Source organism: Lissotriton vulgaris, chromosome 3_1 (genome assembly GCF_964263255.1).
Source record: "Lissotriton vulgaris chromosome 3_1, aLisVul1.2, whole genome shotgun sequence".
NCBI lineage: Eukaryota > Metazoa > Chordata > Amphibia > Caudata > Salamandridae > Lissotriton > Lissotriton vulgaris.
The window spans coordinates 192,998,950-193,024,948 of NC_141689.1; the positions used below are offsets into that span (position 1 = coordinate 192,998,950).

The window sequence follows — 25,999 nt, forward strand, 5'->3', positions numbered from 1 at the left end:
CTACTTGCTTTGGAGATGAGACTAACTCTACAGGGCAGGCAGTTCAGTCTTTAGGGTAAATGTGAGGGGCACTTTCGCTGTTCTGAGCGGTAAGTTAAAAGACTTGAAGGCTGGGTGCAAAAGTTTGCCCTAAGACAAATATGGACCTGGTTAACCGCCAGCTGAGGGGAAAAAACACTCATTCCATATAAATTATATATATTTATCCCAAGGAGACTGTCGCTGAGCCTGATCACCCAGTGTTGTCATTCTCTGTTGTGGCTTGCATGTGTAATCCACTGACTGGCCTTCTTGGCTCCTTCTGCGCCATGGCATCATACCCATCCTGGTCCATTCTGACCCCGGGCACTGCAGCAAACCAGGGGCAGAAGATCATGGCAGTTTGGGCAACCTGTTGAGAGACTAAACCAATTTAAATACTTTTGGCTGTCCATATAATTTCCCATTGCGTAGATGTGACTTTAGAACAGGATTAAACCGTATCGGTCACTTTGACTGCTCCTCCCACGCTTGGCCAGATTTCCAGACACTTGAACTCACATGGCTGGTGAGTCAAAAAATAACAATCTTCATCCAAGGTGAGAAGGAAGATTGTTGTACACCCTTACAAATGATTGGAAGCAGTGAGCCATGAAGGTTGACTTGGCATTTGAGCGCTTTATGAAAATACATTAATTTTCCTTTTATTTAATGTTTTATTATAATAACTAATAGTTGGCTGCCTGTTGTAAAGTGTTTTGTGAATATTGTGGTCTTTAGGTGTTTCCTTATGAAGTGCTGTCTACATCCTGTCAAAGAAAATGTACTGAAGAGGAACATGTGGTTGATGAACTAGGGATGGGAGAGTGTAGGAAGGTGGGTACCTGACTATGGTTACCCCCAACTTTTTGCCTGGTGTTTTTCTGGTTTTTCGACTTAGTTGGCCTACGGCCCATTCTATTCAGGACCCCAGGCCCATTGCTCTCTCTATAAAATGGATTCCATGTACCTTAGGTACATATCTAATTGGATACTGAGTCACCTTATCAGTCCCTGTACAGTATACCTTAGGTATCCAGGGCATAGGTGTACCCAGGGCCTACCAGGGGCTGCAGCATGTATTATGCCACCCCTGGCTGGCCATCCAAATCTAACACAACTGGCTGCACGACAGCTGGGGCAAGGTGGTGTAATCACCCTTTGCTTTAGATATAGTATTCCTATATCTAACCCTAAAATGGACACATGTCAAGTCAAGTCAAGTCAAAACATTTATATAGCGCACTACATACCCAGAGGGTTTCAAGGCGCTTAGGAAGGGGAGGTGGATTATTTGTCAAATATCCACGTTTTCACATGTATTCCTATCAGTCACTCCTATGGCAGGCCTTATCAATCCTGAAGGCAGAGTGCTTGGAATTATGTGAGATGGTGCTCTGGCATGAGCTGAGCCCGTTTGCAGCTTGTGGAACCAAGTCCTAATAGCTGTTCCATGATAACGCGTACCATATACTCTTAAGTGCCTTATAATCCTCGCGGTTATTTGCCAACTTTGCTATCGCTTTATCAAAACATGTCGAGTAAGGTGTCATACGAATTGGAAACTTAACCCCTCGCCAATTCTGGCGACGTGGTTAGCATTCCACCCTTCTAGAGGGACACGACATGTATATAACTGAGAACCCCGGTTAAAGTTAACTCGAGCCTCAGCATCACAAAATGGATGCTGCCACCACAGACACAAGTCTGACCTCCTGCTGCTGGGAGTCCTTCCAGCGAGGAGAGCTTGGACAAAGGGTTTCCTGTCCGGGGCGGTGCTAGCACCATCCCAGACAGGGTTTTGTGTATCCCAGGTAGGCAGGGCTGAGAGGAAGGTGACTGCAAGTGGCACCCCGGTGCTCACTGTGCATATGCCGGCTCAAACCAGTTCCAGGGGCACCCCCTTCCCAAATTAGATAATTCTGAATCTTGACTACTTTCCACGAAAGGAACTCTTGACTTTTTCTGAAGACTCTCCCTTGTGGCTAAGGAGTAGCCACCCTGCATCAGCGGGCACCATCTAAGCGCTTGCGGTTTGCTGTAAGTCCATCCTCCGGATCAAGACTGCCCAGCTCGACGAGACCCGGATTCCCTGCCATCTCTGACCTCTACCTGCATCATCAGCCCAGCTGAGATTCCTGGGTGTGACGAGACCCGAGGGACCGGCCATCTTCAAGACCTGCACGACGCTTATCCAGCACGACCGCCAAGGGATCCTCGAGTGAGTGCTTTGGGGTTTGAGAAGCCCTAACCCTGAGCAGCTCCAGCACCGAAGTCCAGCCCCCCAGCATCCACAAGATCTGCGTGGGGCCCTTCTGCTCTTTGCTGCTCACCGCGTTGTCCGGTCACTTGCCTGCTGGCTAGTGGCCCTCCTGACGACTAACCACGACGATTACACCGCTGGTCTGGTTGCTCCAGACTGGCCCTTGCTCCCTTCCAAGAGAGGAGCACCCCGGACCCTCCTGGTCCACTCCAGACGCCATCTTGACTCCACAGCGTGGGCTTGCCTTTGCCAAGGCTTGCTGCTCCAATCCTGGTCCCAGCATCGCCGACAGCAGACACCTTCGTGGGACAGCTCGCACCTCCATCCTGGTCACCGACAACGCCTCCTGGTCCGAGGGACAGCAGGGTCCAGCGTCGCCCACTCACCTGGTCGAGGTGACTTCATCCGGTGCCATCCTGGTGCCCACCTAATCACTGGCTAGTGATTAAGAACTGAGTCCCCTCTGCTTTCAGGTCGTCTCCATCATCGAACCAGGCTTGGATCCCTCCGAATATCTTCACTGGTCGCCTGCCAGCAACTTCTTCTTTCAGGCTCCATAGACTTCAACGAGGATTCCCGATGTCTTTTGAACCCTATGCAGCCGCAGCCCCTGGGCTAGGTAACCCGAGCATTTCGGTGCTCCAACGTAGGTTCACTATCCAAGTGTCCAGATCCTTTTTCGTTTTCAGTCTATCTAGTCGGATTCGTCCGATAACAGTAACTTTAGAAACGCTAGCATCTATAGACTTTGTCCCGCATCCCGCGTGAGAGTGCACACTCTGCACCCGATCTCCTTAGGCCTCCTGCTCCTAACCTTAGGGTTCAGTAGTGTAGTCCTAGCGATCCTGAAGCCTCTGGATCATGTTACTTACCTGCTAGTATTTCGCATTCCACTTTTAGTGTATATGGTTTTTCGTGCCCCTCGGGCATTTGTGTAAATTGTGCAACTTGAAGTATTTTCTTAAGAGTTTTGTATTGCGCTTAGCTCCCTGACTCATAAAGAGCCAGGGTAGTCTTGTTATAAATAAATATACTTTATTTTTCATAACAACTTGTGTGGTGTCCTTTCACTTGGTGTTCAAGGGGTATATGTGATGGCATAACAGCTGGCTTAACACGCCCTCTAGAGTTTAGCCTAAAGACTGCTCTTGTCCATGCTACTAGGATAGCTGGTCTATAAGGTTGACTTACAACCAATCATCAATAAGGGTCGTTTGGACTGATACAAAGTGATCACTAGAATAGTGAGCACTATATATCAGGCCAACTTCTCACAGAGAGGGCGAGGCATGTCGGATTGAATTAAATCTTTTGTATTATGTTTACTGCAGTGAGAGGAGGATAGCCTTTGCAGTGTCATTTATGGAGGATATTGTGTTTTCCAAGGGCACTCTGACATCTGAGCTTGCATCAAATGTTTAATACAGCCTAGGTCTGAGGATATTTTCTTATTTCACCCTTGTGCTTCTTCTTTTTTCTCTGTATTACAATAAGAGTTGTACTTATCTTATGTGTATACTGCCTGTGGATTGTGGATACTCTTCATGAAGTTTGTCACCCAAATGCCACCAAGTGTTAATTTTATTGGCTGCTGACGTGTGTACTGATTTTTCAAACTTCTCATCTGAAGGTTCCATGCAGGTGTTCGCGATAGATGCAGTAATCCTCACCAGCTACTAGTATATCTTTGACATTACTCTGTGTACTTAGTCACCAGTGCATCATGCTGTAGTGCTCATAACCCAGTCTGTCCTATGTAGCTGGGCACTGTGGCGTACAGTACACCGTGTACATGATGTATGCAGTGCGAGCCCACTAGACTGTGTCGTTGTCATGGTGTCTCTTTATATTGTGTGAAAATATACAACCGGATAGAGCATAAATTCCCTTGGTTTTCTTCTCCATCCCTATCTTCCAACCTGCAGCTGATTTTCCGCCCACCCTTGGATTTCTACGATGTCCTGATCCACCTGAATCCAAAGCAGATCCCGAGGCACCGGGAGGCTGTGGACAAACCCGTGAAGTCCTTCACCCGGGGGATGCTGAGTAGTGACGCGGCGGTGAAGACCCTCTTCCTTCCTGTGGTGGATTATGATCCGGTCCAGTGCTTCCTTCGGGAGCTAAGGGTAAGGCCAGATCCATTCACCTTCAGATAGTTCCATAACAACACATTTAGCAAACAATGAGTGTGAGTTTAACACTTTCAGCCACAGCATTGAAATTATTACAGAAATATAGTTGTTCGCAGGAAAGGATCGGTCTCTGAGATCCAAGACGCAGCTCTGGACTCTGCTGTAGCAGAAGTCAGATACATTAGCAGCTTCACTGGGTCCGCCGCTTGTGCCATAAATATTTATGCATCTATAATAACTTCTTTTTAAATTAATGCTTTTTCTGTCTGTAAAAGGTGCTATGTAGACAGGACTGTAAACAGTGTATTTTCTGTGGCCTCATGATATTGGCAGCGGGAGACTGTTCAGTTTAGGGTGCTGTTGCTCTAGAAGGGACATGGAACAAGGGATGCAGATAAAACCTGGAACTCTGGACCCTCAGCCCATCCAGTCTTGGAAGCACACCTGGGCTAGTGATGCACAATAGGAACATTGGCCATTTGCTGCTGTGGAGAAATAGTGCTCCGATTGGATTGCTACTCTCAGAAAGACAGTAAATAGAATGAATAGGGCTATATTTTTTAAACACATTTCTGGGAAGAAGTCTGAGTCCACTTGGCCTCCATACGGACAGTCAAAACCACTTGCTGTTTGCTCGTGCAGCGCAATGCAGCACTGGCTCTAAAGTATATCCGAAGGCTGCCTCCAGCTCCCAAGTCACCTCTGGTTGACCAGTTTAACTCAGCTGAGTACTCCATATATTGTGGGAGTAAGGCGTTTCCACGCTTGTGCCCTCTGAGTCACTCTTTTATACGAGCTGAGTTACTTTTTTATATGAGCTCGTGTTCGTTGCCATATAAACTTTCCGAACAGGAACAACTGACTGAGCCCATCTGAATGGATGCCAGTAGTTGTTAACAGCGGTTCTTCAGTATATCAGTGAAAGGAGTGGTCTGTTCGCTTATGTTTGACATTTACAGTTCTGGCAAGTGCTCGGTGGCAGCTGGTATTTTATTTTCCGTGGATAGTTTGTGGCTAGTATCTCTCACCCCATTTGTGTTGGTTGTGCTAGTCCCTCATGTAGTGCATTATAACTTAAGTATTCTTTAAGACATTCAACAGTTGATTATAAAGAGGGCAGTTCCAAGTATGATGCTGGAAGGATGTTGTGTTCCAGCTGAGGCCGCAGAGATGATAATAGAGGCGATGGCAAAAGCAGCCATCATTTTCTAAGGCTGATGCCTTGTGTAGTTGATCGCTGTAGCAGAGAAACATGGCTTCGCCTCTTGGTGGCTTGTCACTGGCCCTCCATGTGGGTCTTGGACTGAGAAACTCTTGCTACTCCTGGGTTGTTCAATGGGCCTGTCCGATTTGGCAAAGTTCCATTTGGAAGCTAGTAGCTTGATATTTGCTCCAAAAACGTAACCTTAGCAAATGGGCGAGCGGTCGCCTTCCTCTGAAAAGGTAACGGCCTAGGGGAAAAGATCAGAAGAAAAGTAGGCCACCTCAGATAGGCTCGTGGCCACGATAGGCCGTTTTCTATCGCTTTTATTGTGACTCCTGAATACTCACACCTATGAATGAGCAAGATTTATTTATCCACCCAGCACTACAAGACGCTAACATTGTCACTGTTGTTCCCCGCTCCAGTGCTCTCTAATTAGGTCGGATCATTCTAATGTATGGCTGAATTACAGCTGCATTCACAGCACAACCTCGAAGGTTGGGATCAGGGTGGCGTGCATTATCCTTACATGAAGTCGGAGAAACTCCTGCCATTTGCCTTGTGTCAGTTATATGGGAACCATGCTAAAGCTAGGATAGTATGTGGTGTCTCATGCTTTGTGAAAGTAGCAGGCAAAAGGAGTGGTCCATTCTGCTTCTGCAAAATCTGGGTGGCTATTGGCCAAATTTATTATATATTCAGGCTCGATCATCCTGCTTCTACCTAGTTGTTTTAGAAAACAAGATCTCTGGGGATGTTGACTGATCTTCCTTAGCCTCTAAAACGCAGTTCACAAGTAAATCAGGTCAGCTGATGATCTCCATTCCTTCTGGGATTTTATTTTTTTACTAAAGCAACATTTTTCAAGACTGTTCGTGTTTCTCACCTCCCTTTATGTTGACCAGAAGTTTGTCTATGGACAGGAAATTTAGCCCCTTTTTAATGCATGCACGTCTTGTGGCCTGACGAAAGAGCGGTGAGGTAAACTTCCCAAGGACTGCATTTATGAACTCCAACCTCATCACATTCCTGAACATTCATGAGTACATAATTTTCTCCAAAAACCTTGAGAGGTAGTCAATGGTGTCTTTTCCCACGAGTGAATGTGCCTCACTCTCTTTAAGCCAGGGGTCTTAATGGTAGATCGCCATCCACACAAAACATCTTTAAAAAGGAAACATAAGACTGTAGGATTCAGGAGGTAAATGGATAACAGTTTGAGGCCGGGCACAGTCCGCTGTAAATGCTCAAGACCCCGCCTTCCCTGCCCGTGCTCAAAAAGGCACCAAAGTGGCCCAATCTCCCTAAGGCACTTCCCTTCTCAAACAGCACTTTATCCGGCCCTTCTTCTTGAAGACGATATACATTGATAATTTTCATAATGTCAGTGATGGTTTTTTCTACATTCTTTTAAATGATTGCCCTGTGGCCTATGTAAGCTCCCCGGTCCCGAAGTGCTAGTGTCCTACTTTTGGGATACCCTTGGTGGACGTACCCTGACACTAGGAGGGCAACTATGGACATATGTTAGCCCTTATTCCCGTCTATTAGGTAGAGGCTTACTTGTGGTTGTCCCATCTGTTGCTCTGTGTATGTTCTGATGGGAGGATATGCAACGCACCAGTTATAATCTACCTATGGCCCTTTTCCTTCTCTGTTGAGAGCATTGGTAAGACATACATTTCTTTCAAAGGATGCCCTTTTCTGTCCAATGGTGATTCCTGCATTGCCTCGGGTCTTTTCTTTTGACGAAAGCACCCTATAACCAGATGAATACTTAGATAACAAAGTTCAGTAGAAAATGGAGTGAGACCCCCACAGGCAGATGAAATGACTGTAACCTGACAAAGGGCTCTAGAGAGGATGGCTGGTGCGTAAATCTCCCATTGCAGAGAGGAAAGGGTACATCTTGCCTACATCATCGATAGAAAGGGATCCTTTGCTGATCCATACTCCAGAATGAATCTTGCTATGTGGAACCCAAGAGTCAGACTAAGAGAAATCCAAACCAATCGGGCAGGCGACCGGTACAGTGGACTGGTATAATGTATATGAGGCTGCAGTCAGCATACAAAACAATCTGGAAGAAGCAACTTTGTGATGCACTGAGCAGTTTGCCCAGCTTTATTTAAGAGGGAAAGCTGGATAAGCAACAAAGGGAGATGGGAAATATTTTCCTACCCACGTGGGTAGGTTTATATAAAAATATGAAGCAGATTCAAGTATTTCTTCCCAAAGTAAAACCTGGGTAGGATTTTCCAATAATGTGTATATTGGATCAGGATTCAGGGGCATTTTCTCAATAGTATTTCAAGTTGCCATTTTCTTTCCAGGCCTTCCCTTTTATGGCAGACTACCGCTATAAGGGAAAAACGACAGAGAACATCTTGTGCTTTGCCCTGCATATTTGAAAAGCAGGGAAGCCTAGACCAACTGTGGGTTGAGCAGCCCTGACGCCGGTGAACCCACTAGGGCACACTAGCCTGGTGAAGGATCGCTTCTAAGCAATGCAAGTCCTCCGAACTTAGGGTAGTGAGTTCCACTTGACTGTCCCAGGAGCTCAAAAAAATTAGCCCAAGCCCAAAACATGCCTCACTCTGCCTAGGCCCTGGTGTTTTTGCCTGGCACAGTACCCATTCCCAACTAGGCAGTGGCCTCCTCCCCAGGCAGGTGTCAGAACCATAGTCTAATCCGCCAACTCAGGTGCAGCCTCACACCATTCACTTTAACTACAGACTGTGAATAATATTGAGAGTTTAACCTATTCGTCTGGTGGCGTGTTCATTCTCAGTTTTCTGGCAGCCTGTTTAATGCTAATAGCCTGCTTTTTCTGATGAGACCAGTTCTTCCCCATTGTTTAAATCACCAAAGCCAGAGGCAACATGGATAGTAAATTTGCTATTGAGTGTGGTATGCTAGGACCCTGTGGAACAAACCTGGTTGTAGTACTTTACATACTGGGACAAAAACACCATAGCCTGTCAGTTCCATATTGCCCATCATTTGTAGCAGCACTACCTCTGCTGTCCTCTCTCCCTGACACACCAGTAGCTGTTCGTGCCTCCTTAGTGGCAGCTGGCTGGAGTGTCCAGCAGCAGATGTGATAGAGCTGAGACTATCTACCCAAACCCAGATCCTGGACTACAAGAATGCTTGTACTCTCCACGGCTGCCGACAGCCTATCCATAGCCACTTAACATGAAACACATATTCACATGTGTGCACAAGGCCTCCAAGCAGACCGCTGGGCCAACTGGGATGTACAATACGATGAGCCTTGAGAGCATCTCCCAGGATGTTGGCTTCCATGGACTGCCCCTGTATCCCAACTGGCCCATTCAACGTTGGATATTGTGTTCCGTGCCTTGCAATGGGTGTCTGCTTCTGAAGCGCCCACTATAATCTGACCCTTGTGTGATTAGACTTATTTTTATCTGGTTTGTTGGTTTTTCACATTGCTTTAGCACTTCTGACATGTAACCTTTCTAAACTTCTTTTTTAGGCTGCCTTCAAGGACCTTGCCCTTTTTTTCTATGATATGTATGGCGGGGAAGTGATTGGAGTTCTGTGGAAACCATCAGCCTTTGAACCACAATCTTTCAAAGTAAGTTGGACACCAGGTCCTTAAAACAGATGTGCACATCTCGTGTTCTGTAAAACACAGAGTCTGTAGTTGGTGAGAATCTGATTTCTGAACATAGAACTTTGTATGAAGTGTAGAAGTGGTTTAACATGGATTGCGTGTTTTGTTTCTGTTGCCAGTTCGCCTCGTCTGTAAAAGTAAACCGGGAGGAGTTTATGCTGTCTTTTGGAAGGTTATACCCCTTTACTTCATACTACTTGAGTTTAAACTATTCAAGAGACATTCAGGGGCTGGAGTTGGATTTATGGGTGTACCAAGGAGGAGTATGTATTTATGACCATTTTCGTTACATATTGGGCTGTAATTATACATAGTTCTTGAAATGCCTGAAAGACTTACTTTTAGGTCTTGCCTAACGACTGGTTTCAGCTGCTGTTGGTGAATGCTGATTGTGTATAATATCGGTACTGGAGAGGGCTTTGGGTCAGGTCTTTACTCATTACTGGTTAGATGGCTTGTAAATCTAATTTTCTTTCTTCTTATGTCTGTGGCTTTGCTTTCTCTGCTTCTTTGTCCCTCCCATAGGGTGTAGCTTCTTCACCAGGCTTTTGATTCAGTGACTTGTATCTATCGATGGCCGACATCAGGGCGCTGTAGTTTTTCTTTTTAAGCACTCCATCTGAGGGCATGTGTTTTCTTGCTCTCTCACCCCATGAGCTGCTTCTCTCTTTACATTATCCCCCAGCACTTGACGTTTTGACTCCCACAGTATGTCCATTGCTTCCCACACTCTTCCGTACTATTTTTTGTGGAGGGCCTGGCAGATGTATACAGTTCCTTTCTTGAACTGCTTCTTTTTCGAAAATGTGCTACCTCACAGCTTTTTCTTTTCCCCCAAACGTACTGCCATCTTCAAAGGCTATTCAAAGCAAAGCATTGTGACACATGTATCCTAGATCAAAACGATACCGGCCTCCTCATCCATCTTGATCTCTCTTCGGCATTCAACACCGTCAAACATGAGAACTTACTCGATCTATTAAACACAAGAATGGGTCTATCTGGAACTGTGCTCAAGTGGGTCACGTCCTTTCTACACAACAGATCGCAGAAATTCAAGAGTAACAACTTGATGTCTTCGCCAATACCTGTATCGCTAGGCGTCCCACAAGGATCCTCCCTATCCCCTACTTTGTTTAACCTAGTTATGGAACCTCTCACCCCCCTGCTACAAGCATCCAATGTTCACTTCCACATTTACGCCGATGACACCCAACTTTATCTCAAATTACAATCACCCAAAGACATTATGCTCCTGAATTCAACGATCAGAAGCACCCAATCATGGCTGGCCGCTAATCATCTCAAACTCAATGCCCTTAAAACAGAGTTCCTCTTGATCTCACCTCCCGCGAAGATCACTACCGCTCAAATTTGGCTTAAACACCTAACGGCACTCAATGTTCATCCCACCATCGTGGACTCAGCAAAATCTTTAGGCATAACACTTGACACCAATCTCAACATGCAGGAACACATCAACAACGCAACTAAGGGTGCGAACTACCAGATCAATACCTTAAGGAAACTCAAACCCTTCCTTCAGCCAAAGATTTCCAAACTGCGGTACAAGCACTAGTCATCCCTCGAATAGATTACGGCAGCATCGCCCTCTGCGGTCTCCCCCTAACTACTACGGCACCCATAAGAGCTTCTCTAAACGCCGCAGCGAGACTCATCACTGGATCAAAAAAACACTCACACATTTCCCCTGACCTGAAAACCCTGAACTGGCTGCCTTTTGAAGCCAGAATACATCTGAAAATCGCTTGCATGACGCACAAGGCTGTCCACCTGAGCTCACCTGGATACCTCGCTCAGAAGCTGACGATTTCTGGAGGTTCCAGAAACACTAGAGGCACAAACAATCTCTTGCTAAAGCCCCAAAGATTCCGCAAGGAAAAAACCTATAAACGCTCCTTCTCAGGAATGGCACCCAGGATCTGCAACTCACTCCCCCCTGAAACCAGGCTCATCTCCTCTACCACACTTTTTAAGAAAGAAGTAAAGACTATCCTCATGGCTAAATACACTTGAATTATTACTGGGGATGATATTTACAGACGCTGTACCATTCAGTTCTACTGATCTTTTAGCATTTTTGTATGACTCGTGTTATTGACCTACCTGACTGTTTACGCTACTGCTTATTTGTACTTGTATCATTTTTGATGTATCTGTCTGACTATGCTCTCACATGTACCTTCCCCACCCCAATTGTTATTTACTCACATGTCGTACCCTTCGTCTGTAAAGCGCTCTGATATCTGTAAAGATCTTGTTCGCGCTATACAAAACTTTCAAAATAAATAAATAAATAAATATGAAGCCGTGTAATGCCAGCCATTTAGGCTGCTCTGCAAGGCATGCTGCATTCAGGTAGGGACTTGAAGCTCCGCCCACCCTCCTCCCATAATTTTCATTGTCTTATGTCATTGTTCACTGTAAACTGTGGCTGTTCATTGGTCATAGGCTTAGTATTCCCTCCTTGGTACCGCCTTGTCTCATTTTGTAACCTCCCATGGCGGCATCCCCTGTTACTCGGTAGGCTTTAATTACGGCCTCCAAGCACTATTTTCTCAAATAGCTTTGTCCTGCCTACTGTTGCCGGCAGGACACACTCTCCTAATGCTTTTTAAAAAACTTTTATAGCACGGGGGCTGAACACATTTGCAATCCAATTGTCCTTGCATTTGCTGGAGTTTAAGCTATTGGCATTGTAAATGACAATGCCTTTTATTAATCTGTTTTAAAAACCAACATATACATAAAAGGCATTGTCATTTAAAATGTCAATAGCGCAAACTCTTGTAAATGCAAGACCTATTGCATTGCAAATGCTTGTTTTCTTTAGGTAGCACCTTTTAAAGGCAAGAGCCATTTGGTGTTGAAAGTTCTTATTTAATTCTTTTTTTTCTCTAGCACGATCAATACACTTAAGTCTATACCCTGATTTTTTCATGTACTCCTGATTATTCCTAGTTTTAAAAATTAGCAATGATACTCCTATCCCTCAAGAGCTCCCTCCAGATAAAAGTTCTTTCATTATTTGACCAATTAACACACTCAACATGCCCTGCAGCAGTGTTTCTGTGAACATTTTACCTCTTTCCCCAGTACAAGCCTGATCACTGTTTGAAACTGCTGAAGGTGGCTTTCCTGTGAATTTAGTGGCTCTTGTTACCATGGCTGGTTAAGAAGACCTCCAAGTTGCTTCGTGTACAGGTTGAGCATTAGGAGACAAATATGTGACCATCTGGTGAACCGGTGCAGGGTGGTCTCAGTGAAGCCTATATCAAATTACAGAAGTTGATGAGAGCTGGAAGGAGTGTTAAACATTAGCATGGGTTGGAGACTTGATCCAGAGCCGATAGTGTTTTCCACCGATAAGAAAAGAGGATGTTGCACAGTTATTTGAAAGTTTTGTAAAAAGGAAGACTTGCAGAACATTTTGATTCATTCATTCTTTTATGCTCTTAAAGTGTGCTTCACTAGCATACTACATTCATTAGTACATACATTCAGCCACAGAGTTGGTAAGTCATACTTGAGTTGTCAACCATGTACAGAGCCTGCTGCAAAAATAAATAAAAACACCTGAGAAAGTTTGGAGGTTTTCCTTTGGAGGTGGAATTCTATTTGATTCCAACTTGCAACTTAAGTGACTTGAGGGTTTCATAAGAGTCCATTGCCTTGGAACTGTGGCTGGGGTGCCTTGCAGTAAACCCTCACCATGGTTTTGGAGTCTTGCTTACTTTGTTTTACACTGGCACTACACGTTGCCGACAGCAGCAGCTGCAGAGGAAGGTTCGACAGGAGAGTGTGTCCTGCATGTTTACGTTGGACTGTAAAAGAGGATTTGAAATCTGAGATATTGGTCTCAGAGACATCAAAAGCAAGACAAACATTAGTTGTGGTGAAGTTTGGCCGTCACAAAATAGCGGTTCACCAACTAATGTGAGGCCTAGCATGTACGATGGCTGCAATGGTACACAAACTTGAGGCATGTATTCCAAGTTAGCAGCAAGGCTTGATCATAGTGTTGGTTGTGTAAAGCATCAGCTAGTATGCGAGTAGTTGGAAGAGAGCTGCTGTATGGCGTGCTCCCATGCTTGTCACTTAACGAAGGCTCTGAAACATTTGTTAGCTAGCCAAGGAGCATCTTGCACGTGTTGCGCGCATGTGTGTAGCAGAAAGACCAGCAGGGTGGAGGTGTTTGGAAAGATTGGTGAAAGTGAATGCGGCGTTCAGGTATGGCAGGCCCGTGTGGTAGAGTGCTCTGTAGGCGAGGAGTTTGAAGTGTATGTATTTGTGTATCGGGAGCCAGTATAGTTCCCTGAGTTGAGGTGTGATGTGAACTCTGCAGGGTGGTTGGAGACTAGTCTGGCTGGTATATTTTGAACGGTATGTAGTCTCCTTGTGAGCTGGTTTGTTATCCCTCCGCATAGGGTGTTCCCATAGTTTAGTTTGCTGGTGATGAGTTCTTGGGTGATTGTTTTCCTTGTGTGTCTGGTATCCACTTGAAGACTTTTCTTCAGCATCCTTTGGATGTTGTAATAAGACAAGACCATTGCGTTGACTTGGGTGGTCATGTCTAGTTTCTTGTCTCTGATGATACCAAGGTTTCTTTTGTGCTAAGCAAAGCGTGTGGTTGGGCCCAAGGTCTGTTGGCCACCAGGTGGGGTCCCAAGGTGTGGCTTTTTTTCCTGAGAACCACCGTTTTGGTCTTGTCCGAGTTCAGTTTGAGACAATTGTATTTTATCCAAGTGGCCACTTCCGTTATGCATGTGATGAACTTATTCCTGGTGTCGTGTGTTTTGTCCGAGAAGGATACTATCAGTTGTGTGTCGGCATGTTTATGTTGTGAGCTTGTATGATGTCACCCAGAGGAGACCTCTAGATGCTGAAAAGCGTCTTTGCTGAGTGAAGGGCCCCATGGGATTAAATACGATCTTGTGTTTCAGAGGAGTAGGGTGGCATGTTGACTGTTTGGGTTTTTCTGGCGAGGAAGGAACAAATCCATCAGAGGGCCCCTGGATGTCTGCTTCATGGAGTGTTCTGATTACGATGGGATGGGAGACCATGTCAAAGGCTGATTTAGGTCTGGAAGGATGTGGGCTTCATTTTCACCATGTCAAAGATCATCTGGCTATCATCCGTTGCTGCCATAAGGGGGATTTCTCTGCTGGGATTGGACCTAAATCCTTCTTGTGTGGCATCGAGAAGCTGATAGGCGTTGCTCCTATGTCAAAGGTTGGTGGGGGTAGAGGTCCGCAAGGGCCCTGCAGTGAATGGTCTTTATGATTATTGTTGTTTTCTTCTGCGGCAAAGGTGTCCCATGTGGTGATTATGTCGTTGTTGTTCATTACTGGAAGACTTCTGGACAGGGTCAGGGGTCCATTTATGACACGAAGTTGCAATTTTGCTGGTAAAGAAATTTGAGAGTTCATTACACAGATCTTGTAATGGATTGATGTTGCTGGTTGCAGCTGTGGGTGAGGTGAAGTCTTTGGCAGTTGTGAAGATTTCATTGCAGCTGTTGGAGTTTGCTTCTGAGTGAGACTTCTAACCATTGATTCCTCACCTTAGACTATTCCCCAGGCATCCAACTGGATTTGGGCAATCTTGAGCATTACCTCTGCATGCGCTGGTAGGTGGAGTCAATGGGCTCCGCCTCGGAGTCCTCCGTATTGAAAGTGACGTTGCTTATGTAAGCACCACCCTTGCATGCTGACATCAGTGCCTTTCTGTCTATGCCAACAGCATGGATACAGAGAGCTGCCTCAGTCCTTTTTTTACCCCCTTTTTCGACTTGTCAGCTTTTTCTTTTTTTTTTTTCCTTTACTCCAGTGTGCTAGGAATATGTGTCTTAATAAACCGACAGGGCTCAAACCTTGTGGAGAATGTCACCAACAGATGTCTGTCTCTGACCCACACTTGGTTTGTCTCTGGTGCCTTGGGTCAAGCCATTACCTAAGGCCTGCTCCAATTGTAAGTATATGAATCCAAAGGAGATTCACAAGTGGGTCCTGAAACTCCTGGCGGTGCAGCAGAGAGTGGTTCTGCATCTGTCCTGCAGGAGATAGCTAGGCCGTTCACAGAGCGGTTTCTGCAGACCATCATCTTCAAGGCCCCTGTCTTTTTCCTCCAACTTGGGGAAGTCCAAGAAGCACAAAAATAAGTCTTTGACTTCTTTGGCTTCCCCATCCAGACACTGTAATTCTGGACCCATCTAGAGCACACCACCTGCGAAGTCAGCATTCAGGCCTGCTATGAACTACTCTAAGTTCTCCAGAGCCGGAGTGACACCTATCCAATTAACAACACCATCATGAGTGCCTCCTTCCACCATGGTTCCTTCAATTATTAGGCACTCCTCAGTTGCTCTGGCTCTGCTCAAAGATGAGCCAGTTTTGAGCGTGGTAGTTCGGGCTGGACTGTTCCCATGAGGCACAGGGTCAAGGCTGATTTGCATATAGCCATTGTCTGACCTAGGGTGGTGTGGAGTGCAAAAAAACGATGGATTTAGGCCCAGATCTTTGTACTGGGGTGAATGTAAGACATTGTTCTGCATTCTGTCCATCAACTGTGTTTTTTGCTCCTATCCAATTAACAACCCCATCATGAGTGCCTCCTTCCACCGTGGTTCCTTCAATTATTAGGCCCTCCTCAGCTGCTCTGGCGCTGCTCAAAGATGAGCCAGTTTTTATCCCCAATTCTTAACTGCATTGGGCCAGAGCGGTTTGATGCCGGTGTGGTACGATGTCGGAGCCGTCCAGGTCCCACCTATTCCTGGACTTTCCCCCTTAGATCAACACTTCCTTCCTTAAGGTGCAGATCAGGAGGAAACGTTTGGTGCATGTGAAGAGGGCCATGAGCCAGTGAACAACTGGTATGAGGAACTGGATGATGCCAGTGGCTCGGACAACTCACCAGAATCTGTCATGCTTTCTTACCTCCGAACCTTGTTCGAGTGTAAGGAAATTACTCTTTTGTATAGTCTCCCCAAAGTTTTGGGCTGATGCTGCTGTTTGATTCCGATTGCACTCAGGCTTGCTAACCAGACGTCAGTGCCCTGACCTAAAATGTGTATGTTTGATTGGCTTGTGCCCCGTTGGCATAAGCTCACTTACTTGTAAGTCCCTAGAATATGGTTCCATGGGCTTTTAAGTTTGAGAGTCACCCCATGGACTGCAGCGCTGGTTGTGCCACCCTGGGCGTGAGAAAGGTAAAGCATGGCTCCCAGAGTGCCACTGCAGACTGAAAGGGCAGCTTTAAACTGCTATCTCGACTTTGCCATTTTAAAGAATGGTAAAGCCCAATCCTCCCTTTTTAATATATTTAAGTTACCCTTAAGGTAGGTCTATTGAGCCCTAGGCTGCATACTATATATTAGAAAGGGGAACATTTACTTTTACATGTTCCAACAATAAAAAACAGCAGTAGTCGTTATAACTGTGGAAAAGGCTAGCAGCCCCATTGCAAGGGCAGAAATACAGCTGACATATAAACCCTGTTAACTTCTCAATGGGACTACTAGAGTTGGTACTGTAAGGTATGAAACAGCTCCTCACATTAAGTCTGACTTGATGTCCAAGTTGAAATTAATGTAACTTGTTGATGTGTGCAAATTTTACAAAGTTGCCACTTTGTTGCCCAAAGTCTCCAGTGCTCTTTCACAGTTGCACATGGGATCTGTCCTCAAGACATTATTTTGCCCTCTTGGGGGGGAAGTGTAAAAGACTCTGAGAAAAAGACACAATAGAAGCCTGCGTGGGGGAGAGGTGTTAACTCTCCCTGCCAGGAAGCCACACGTTGTTAGTCCAGAAAGTGAGCTTCAAAGGGAAACTCTCCTTTGAAGGGCACTTTACAGAGAGGGGAAGACCGTTTTTAAACTGTTTACCAGGGGCTTGTAGCCCCTATGGTAGCCATTCCTCCTGGTTGGGCTAGGGAGTTCTACACGCTGATAAAGGGGCTCTGCCATCTTGACAATGCGTAGAATAGAGCACTCTGGGATAGCTAGACGCCAGACTTCCCAGTAAGTAGTCAACCGGCAGTAGGGAACGTGGTAGTCCATTGGCTAGTGACTTGTGACCTTCCTAGAGAACATTGTTTGGGTATAAAAAGGGCACCCCTATTATGCAGAACTCCAGTCTTGTTGGTGTGGAGAAGAGGACTGAAGGTCTGCCCTGCTGCACCAAGAACCCGGCAAAGAGAGGTGTACTGACGTGGACTGCACCTGCGGTGCCTGGTGGGCAGAAAAGTAAAAGGGACTGTGCCTGCTGTGTCCTGCTCGTGTAGAAGTCAACTCCTGAGCCCAACCAAAGCAAGCGACCCCAATGGTCAGTTGGCTGACCTCCTGTTCGCAAACAAAACAAGTGATGGACAGAATGTGGATCAATGTCACACATTCACCCCAGTCCAAAGATCTGGGCCCAAATCCATCGTTTTTTTGCACTCCACACCACCCTGGGTTAGACAATGGCGATATGCAAATCAGCTCTGACCCTGTTGCCCCATGGGAACAGTCCAGTCCGAACTACAAAAGCCATGCCCTTCCCAGAACGGAATCAAGCATCCGAGGACCGGACCGGTTTCGAGGTAACACCTCTCATCAGCCCGGCTAGCTTGACTCCAGTGGTGTGGAGTGCCTGGGACCCACGTCTGAGCATCCCCAGCGCACTTATGGCGGCAATTGCAAACAAAACAAGTGATGGACAGAATGTGGATCAATGTCACACATTCACCCCAGTCCAAAGATCTGGGCCCAAATCCATCGTTTTTTTGCACTCCACACCACCCTGGGTTAGACAATGGCGATATGCAAATCAGCTCTGACCCTGTTGCCCCATGGGAACAGTCCAGTCCGAACTACAAAAGCCATGTCCTTCCCAGAACGGAATCAAGCATCCGAGGACCGGACCGGTTTCGAGGTAACACCTCATCAGCCCGGCTAGCTTGACTCCAGTGGTGTGGAGTGCCTGGGACCCACGTCTGAGCATCCCCAGCGCACTTATGGCTGCAATTGCAAACAAAACAAGATATGGCTGTTGTAGTTCGGACTGGACTGTTCCCATGGGGCACAGGGTCAGAGCTGGTTTGCATAAAGCCATTATCTGACCCAGGGTGGTGTGGAGTGCAAAAAACGATGGATTTAGGCCCAGATCCTTGTACTGGGGTGAATGTAAGACATTGATCTACATTCTGTCCATCAAATTGTTTTTTGTAATTTTCTCCCTGAGTGTACTGGGGTAGCTCAGACGTGGGTCCCAGAGCCTCCACACCACTGGAGTCAAGCTAGCCGGGCTGATGAGAAGTGTTACCTCGAAACCGGTCCGGTCCTCGGATGCTTGATTCCGGTCTGGGAAAGATATGGCTGTTGTAGTTCGGACTGGACTGTTCCCATGGGGCACAGGGTCAGAGCTGATTTGCATAAAGCCATTATCTGACCCAGGGTGGTGTGGAGTGCAAAAAACGATGGATTTAGGCCCAGATCCTTGTACTGGGGTGAATGTAAGACATTGATCTACATTCTGTCCATCAAATTGTTTTTTGTAATTTTCTCCCTGAGTGTACTGGGGTAGCTCAGACGTGGGTCCCAGAGCCTCCACACCACTGGAGTCAAGCTAGCCGGGCTGATGAGAGGTGTTACCTCGAAACCGGTCCGGTCCTCGGATGCTTGATTCCGGTCTGGGAAAGATATGGCTGTTGTAGTTCGGACTGGACTGTTCCCATGGGGCACAGGGTCAGAGCTGATTTGCATAAAGCCATTATCTGACCCAGGGTGGTGTGGAGTGCAAAAAACGATGGATTTAGGCCCAGATCCTTGTACTGGGGTGAATGTAAGACATTGATCTACATTCTGTCCATCAAATTGTTTTTTGTAATTTTCTCCCTGAGTGTACTGGGGTAGCTCAGACGTGGGTCCCAGAGCCTCCACACCACTGGAGTCAAGCTAGCCGGGCTGATGAGAGGTGTTACCTCGAAACCGGTCCGGTCCTCGGATGCTTGATTCCGGTCTGGGAAAGATATGGCTGTTGTAGTTCGGACTGGACTGTTCCCATGGGGCACAGGGTCAGAGCTGATTTGCATAAAGCCATTATCTGACCCAGGGTGGTGTGGAGTGCAAAAAACGATGGATTTAGGCCCAGATCCTTGTACTGGGGTGAATGTAAGACATTGATCTACATTCTGTCCATCAAATTGTTTTTTGTAATTTTCTCCCTGAGTGTACTGGGGTAGCTCAGACGTGGGTCCCAGAGCCTCCACACCACTGGAGTCAAGCTAGCCGGGCTGATGAGGTGTTACCTCGAAACCGGTCCGGTCCTCGGATGCTTGATTCCGGTCTGGGAAAGATATGGCTGTTGTAGTTCGGACTGGACTGTTCCCATGGGGCACAGGGTCAGAGCTGATTTGCATAAAGCCATTATCTGTCCCAGGGTGGTGTGGAGTGCAAAAAACGATGGATTTAGGCCCAGATCCTTGTACTGGGGTGAATGTAAGACATTGATCTACATTCTGTCCATCAAATTGTTTTTTGTAATGACCTCCTGTTCGCAGCACAGAGCCAGAACAGCTGAAGAATCCTGCCTGGGGGAGTTGATAGTCCAGAGTTCCAGATTGCCACTAATCGCCGCCGTGCAGACCAAGGGACCAAGACCCAATGCTCAAAAGTTGCCCTAGAGTCAGCTATATTTGTCGGAGGACAGCTATGTTGCCCAGAAGGCAAGTTACTGACAAACGATGAAAAACACTGTATCGGTTGATTGGTAGCCCTGTGACGATTGGACTTCTGCCAAGCTCCGTAGTACATTGAGGGACGTCGACCCTTGTGGCCAATCACTTCAGCAAGCCCTTTGACAGAGTTGCCGTCCCATAAAGACCTCCATTGACAACACATCGTCTTTAGCATCCTTGAGCATCTTCAGCATCCTTGAGCATCTTCAGCATCCTTGAGCATCTCCAGCATCCTGGAGCATCTCCAGCATTATCTATCCCTTGCATCAGGACCACTCCATAGAAGTCAGCGGCAAGGAGCCACTGATGCTGGAACTGAACTGAAGCCAGCTTTTCTGGAAGAGGTAACTGTTTATGTGGACCTTGCTTGTCCCTCTGATTTGCTCCCTACAGGAGTTAGTCTCCTAAAGTAACTCTAAGTAATCGCATTGATACCTACCAACGTTTTTCTTGGAAATGTTTTTAAGTGGCACACATTTTTTTAATTTGCCAATGCGCATTCAGGGTTTAGTAAAATTGCTTATTGACTATACCGTGTAAGTTCTGTATGTTTGGAATCCTCTGGTGCGTCTTTTTCTTTTTGTGTAAAAAATCTAAACTATTCTTATACATTGGTATCTGATTTCTTGAGTGACTCATGTACTTCAATTGTTTTGGTACTGTTCAAATGCTTTACACTAGTGCCTTTTTGTAAGCCTGACTGATCAGAGCCGCAGCCACCCAGGATTGACTGGTTCTAAAGGTGTTGGTAGTGTATTTCACAGTAAGATCACCCAAGCAAAGCAATTCTGTTTCCTCATTTGTCCGTCCATGAAGCATTATTCAGGCGAAGGTCTGTAATCTTTCCAGCCAGTGTTATAAATGTTCTCCATGCAGCACAGTTGTTTTAGCCTGAGATAACAACGTAAGCCGCTGTTTTTCTTCATCTTGTGATGCTTGTCCTATCATATATTTTTTTTGACCCCTAACGCGTGGCTATGTATGAGATGTCATCAGAGGAATGTCCGTGCTCAGTGCAACTAAGCTTGGTAACAGATTCTCTCTTCCCAAGCTTGTGTTCAGACTTTCTGATCAAGAAATCCTCCTCAGATACACAACCTTGGTGTATTTCCCGACGTCTAGGATCACACTGCCACGATGAAGCAAATCTGTGAGCCTCTTAGACTCGTTTTGTCAGTCCCAACATTGATCTCTGGCACTCTTTTTATGGCAATGCACAATCCTTGTGCAGACACACAACCAGTTGACTGGCATAGTTAGGGTACTAAATCACAGTGGCAACCGACATAAAAAATCATTCTCAAAGTAATGTCCTCAATTGCTTTATTTCAGTGAGTGTTTTTGATAGATTAGAATTTTCCCTCCATCGTGAATTTAAACCGTAGTAGGTCCTGTGTTCTATCTTGGTATTGGCTTATTTATTTTTCCCAGTCTGGTCCCATGAATCCTTTTTTAGTCATAGTGTATTATGGTTTTTAGAAGATGAGTACTATTAATTTCTCTCATTCCAGGTGCTTAAAAAACACAACCAAAAATTGTTCTAGCTTATTTAACAGATGCTGATTCTTTGAAGTTCAGGCAGTGCGCATTGGATGCCCCCGATTGTGTTGACGCTGGTGACACCTCTAGTTGTTTCCATGTGCCCCTGGAAGGTGAAAAGATGTAGAATACCTTTGATTTTTTTCAGATTTGGAAAATCGATTCTTGCATACTTGGTTTCATTTCAGGAGTTTTGATAAGTGTGCAGTTTTCAAAAGAGACCGAGTTAGTCCATAAGAAACTAGGATTCTTTCTTATGAGTTCTGCATCCATAGTTGGCTCACAAGTAGCCCAGGTTTCCCCTGGAAATATATGCTACAGATATTGATGCCATACTGTTCAGTTTCCTCTCCCTTCCATTGCTTATTGCTCTGCAACCTTCTTTGGAAGTAGGAGCTTGCTATTTTCTCCTGATGATTAGGAGTATTAAGATCCTATGGTGGAGAAGAAAAATGTATGACCCATAACACCTATCCCTCACCAGGACTATCTTTTTTAAAGTCGTCAAAACAAACCCCCTCCTTCCCACTTGTAGCCTCCTGATTGATAACAGTTTTTGATATCTTCATGTGCATGTCAGTAAACCAGCAAAACAAATTAAGGGATCATTTGCCACTCTGATGTAAGCTGGCAATTTGGAGGTCTTGGGTGTCTTGGCAGTGCAGATTTTCATGAATGAGAAATAGCATGCTTATTAAAATTGAGAAAATAAAATAGAGGTTCAAAAAGAAGTATTTGTTATAAAGCCCTATTTTCAATATTTTTTTTATTGTATTAAACAATTAAATATAAAGAAATGGTGAGACTGCATAGACATGGTTTATGGTTAGAGAGATAGTTTTCTTTTTACTGAAGTGTTCCAAGCTCCACCCATGATGGAGAACTGTGTTGTAGGTAAGTAACTTTTTCGTATTGCAATAGCTTTATATATAGGATTGGCTGTTCTATATAAACAGTATATTTTCTTTGGGAAAATAATGTAAATGTAGATAAACTGCTTTCAGCTGAGAATGTTTTTTGTTCTCCAAAAATGCCAATTTGAGCTTTCTTTAGTATTGGCCTGTGCTAGTGTAAAATTTTCTACGTATCGCCACCAAAGAAGAAATCAAGACGCTCTTAGGGTCCCAGAATTACTTGAAAAAATGCGTATCCCCATTTATTGATCCTTTGGAAGAAACCTTCGCAATGTCTTCGAGCTTTGGCTCTCCAATACATCTCCAGCAAAACTTTGAGTTTTAAAGGCATTGAATAATGCATGCTAATGTGTGACCCAGCACCCTATGATCATTTACAGTTCCAGGTATCTGATGTGGCTTTCCATTCAGAGTGTCCCAGGTTGCTCCCCCTGAGTTCATTACTTTCTTGTACCAGGGACATGGTCCTGGCGAACCAACCACTCACTAGTACAACGAAGGAACCCGATCATGGAGAATTGAGATGATCTGTCCCTATTAGGTGTCGGTAAATCCTAACTCTCCCTGCAATCCAGGTTGTTTTTTCTTCATTTTGTTTGATGCTAGCTACAGGTAAGATATTTATGGTCTGTGAAACATGTGCATTTTCTAGAAAATCCATCAGGCACATTTAAGGGGTGCCTGACCTTTCATTCTCTCCCCTTTCCCTCTGTTTGTCTGGTACCCTCCCTTCACAGAAATTAAACAACTAAAATAAATCCTCCTTAACAAAAAGAAAAATTGGGGCATAAAGATGTGATTTTGCACTAGTCATGGAATCAAGCCCTGTTTAAAGTATGGATTGTATATTGTCGCTCTACATCAATTTGCTTCTCAATAAAACCTTAATGGGCTGACCTGGAAAGGAAGGCAGTGATCCCTGAGGCTTATTCGGGTGTATCATCGAAGAGGTTATATTCGGTTGAACGCAAGCAATTATGTACCTCGACTTGATGCATCTTCCGTGCCAAGGCTTCAGGGTAGAGGCGTGAACTTTCCATTTGTGCATATTTTGTACAGAAGTCTGGGAACCACAATCCTAATTGTCGAATTTGGTCTTCTGTATGCTGAGCACGATTAATTAAAGGTAGTGCACCTCAGGAAACAGGATGATTGGTTTCCATCAAGATGCAACTCGCAGTCTGACCCAAATCTCGATGTAGCTCATCCCTCTCTTTCTCTCTGTTCATGTTTTACAGACTACCAACGTCAAAGGAAGGATGATGGAAGTGCGAGGTACAGAGTCTGTAATGGTACCCAACGTGGAGGCTATTGTCGAAGACTTTGAGATCATGGGGGCCGGTCTGGTCCGAAAAGTTGAAGCCAACACCGAAAAATGGAATATCTAGAACAGATCCTTACAGAATCGTCCATCTTGCATATCTGTAGCCAGTGCATAAGACCATGTTGTGGAAATACTTTTTGATTAATGATTATATATTTCCTTGGACTGCCGTAAGCATTCTTTTTGTATACAAATGTGATTTTATAAAGAAAACTGCGCACAAAGTCTTCACGAGAAAGCCATCTAATCGAGTAGGAACATCTTTGCTCATGAAGTTCATGCTGGAGACCATCTTGGCTATGAAAACTGTATTCAGATGTTGACATCTGTTCATTCCTGTCACGATCTTGGATGCCAAGTGACAAAAAAATAACAAAGCGATCTTGCTTTATCAAACATGCCACTGCAATAAATAAAAGCAAGACAGGTACATGTATGCAGTTTTCTTTCAGTGCAAATAAATCTTGCCTTGATCAGTAAGCATAATTTTCCCAGAGGCCATGCAGTCTGTGAGTTTCAGGGTGTTTGATCCTGCTGCAGGCATAGACTGGTTTAAAGATGTGTGGTGTGGTCTCGCTTGGCCCTTTTTTTTTGAGCCATTGGTGGCTTTCTCTTGAGTGTTTGTATTTCCACTCCCTCAAGTTTGCTGTATCTTACCTTATTCTCAACAGTGATGCTACAGAACTTTGAAGAAGCTAATGGGATGACAGTATTATTGTTGGGACTAGGTTGAGCCTTGATCTATTCTGTGACCAGTAGGAGAAGAGTTGTGCCCACAGAAAACTCTACTTGTGTGGATAGTCTTAAAAGAGTCACATATTCTGTTGAAAAGGCTGTAAGGCCAAGCTAATGTAAGCCTGTGCATATAGCAAAAGTGCTGATGGAAATAATAAGGGGGCCAGATGTTGCATTTTTAGCACAAAGCTGCTGTCAGTTTCAGAATACCTCAGATAATAGAGTCAAGTTCATTGATATAGAAAACACTGTCTAGGATTAGAAAGGTAAACCAAGAGACGCGACAGAAATAAGTGCTCTCAAGTCAATCATTGAAAGTGCAATCGAGATTTAGGAGGCACTGAGTTCAGATGAGTGCTTATTATAATAAAAGCCAACACCTTGTATCTAGCTATATACCTGTGATGAAGTAGTCCGTGCTATTTGCTTCTTTAACCTGGAATACTTGTATCCAAAAGGAGTTAAAGCTTGCTGTTTTTCTCTTTTATGGATCTTTTTTTCTCATATTATGATACTTTTGGTCATGCCCTAGTTTCCATTTGCAATTAACCAGTTCCAAAGGATTTCGGTTGGATCCAGTTGTAGTTTATGAATTATGGGACATTGAAATAAATATTACCAGCAGAACAAACTAGAGAGAGAGCACAGTTTATCTAAAAAATACAAAGTCAAATCAAACAACACTGTTTCGCATCAACAACAAGAATGAAAATGCATCTGAATGGCCACAAACTAGGCAACAGAGCTGTGTGGATGCAATTTAACACTGATAAAGTGGACATTTCTCTACATACTACCAAAAGTAGTGCAACTCTTCCACTGTGATATTACAATTCTAAAACAAGATCAGCCCTGCAGGCATAAGAGATCCCCCTCAAAGAAAGAAAGGGTCCATATATGAGGACTGGGCGTCGACGCTCACAGGAGTTTGCCTCCATAAAACCCAGGGAGTGTTACAGACTACTACTGGAGGAGGGATGCTGCTTGTATTTACTCTCAAAGGACACACAATCTCTACAGTCTTTCCTTTATGATTCCTTGGAAGAGGTTGTCATGGCATCTACAGTGCTCCTTAGTGGATGTTATAAATAAAATATGTCACCACCTATAGAATGATTGTTTCCTATTAATGTCACTCAATCCACACCAAATCAAAACTGTATGAAAGATGTCAAAGTCCGAGGTTTCGTCAAAACAAATATATATATTCCAGCATTCATACATCCATTGTGGTAATATTGATGCTGTGCAATGTTCAAAAGGCTTTAGAGCCAAAACCAGCTAACACGGATTTTAGGTTAACCCTCTTTATTAAGGCTCAATGTTAATTCTTGACGAAATCGCTATCTTTTCAATGATGTGCATCTTTGCTTAGAATCCAATCATTTTAACACAGTAGATCATGCTGTAATAGTAGCTTCTATTTACTCTTTCTTTTTCCTTCCCAGATTAATTGTATCTTTCCTCTTAACTATTTTTCTCCCCTTCAG

At 44.9% G+C, this 25,999-nt stretch overlaps 1 protein-coding gene across 1 annotated transcript in view; it reads left to right on the forward strand.

Annotated features, from left to right (window-relative positions):
- NOL6 (nucleolar protein 6) overlaps positions 1-24,204 on the forward strand; it is a 398,079-nt gene extending 373,875 nt beyond the window's left edge. The window contains exons 24-26 of the mRNA XM_086960307.1: positions 4,207-4,407; positions 9,120-9,221; positions 23,689-24,204. Of these exons, the coding sequence (XP_086816433.1) occupies positions 4,207-4,407; positions 9,120-9,221; positions 23,689-23,838 (453 nt within the window). The 3' untranslated portion in view covers positions 23,839-24,204. The remainder of the gene's footprint in view (positions 1-4,206; positions 4,408-9,119; positions 9,222-23,688) is intronic.
- Positions 24,205-25,999: the final 1,795 nt, after the last annotated feature.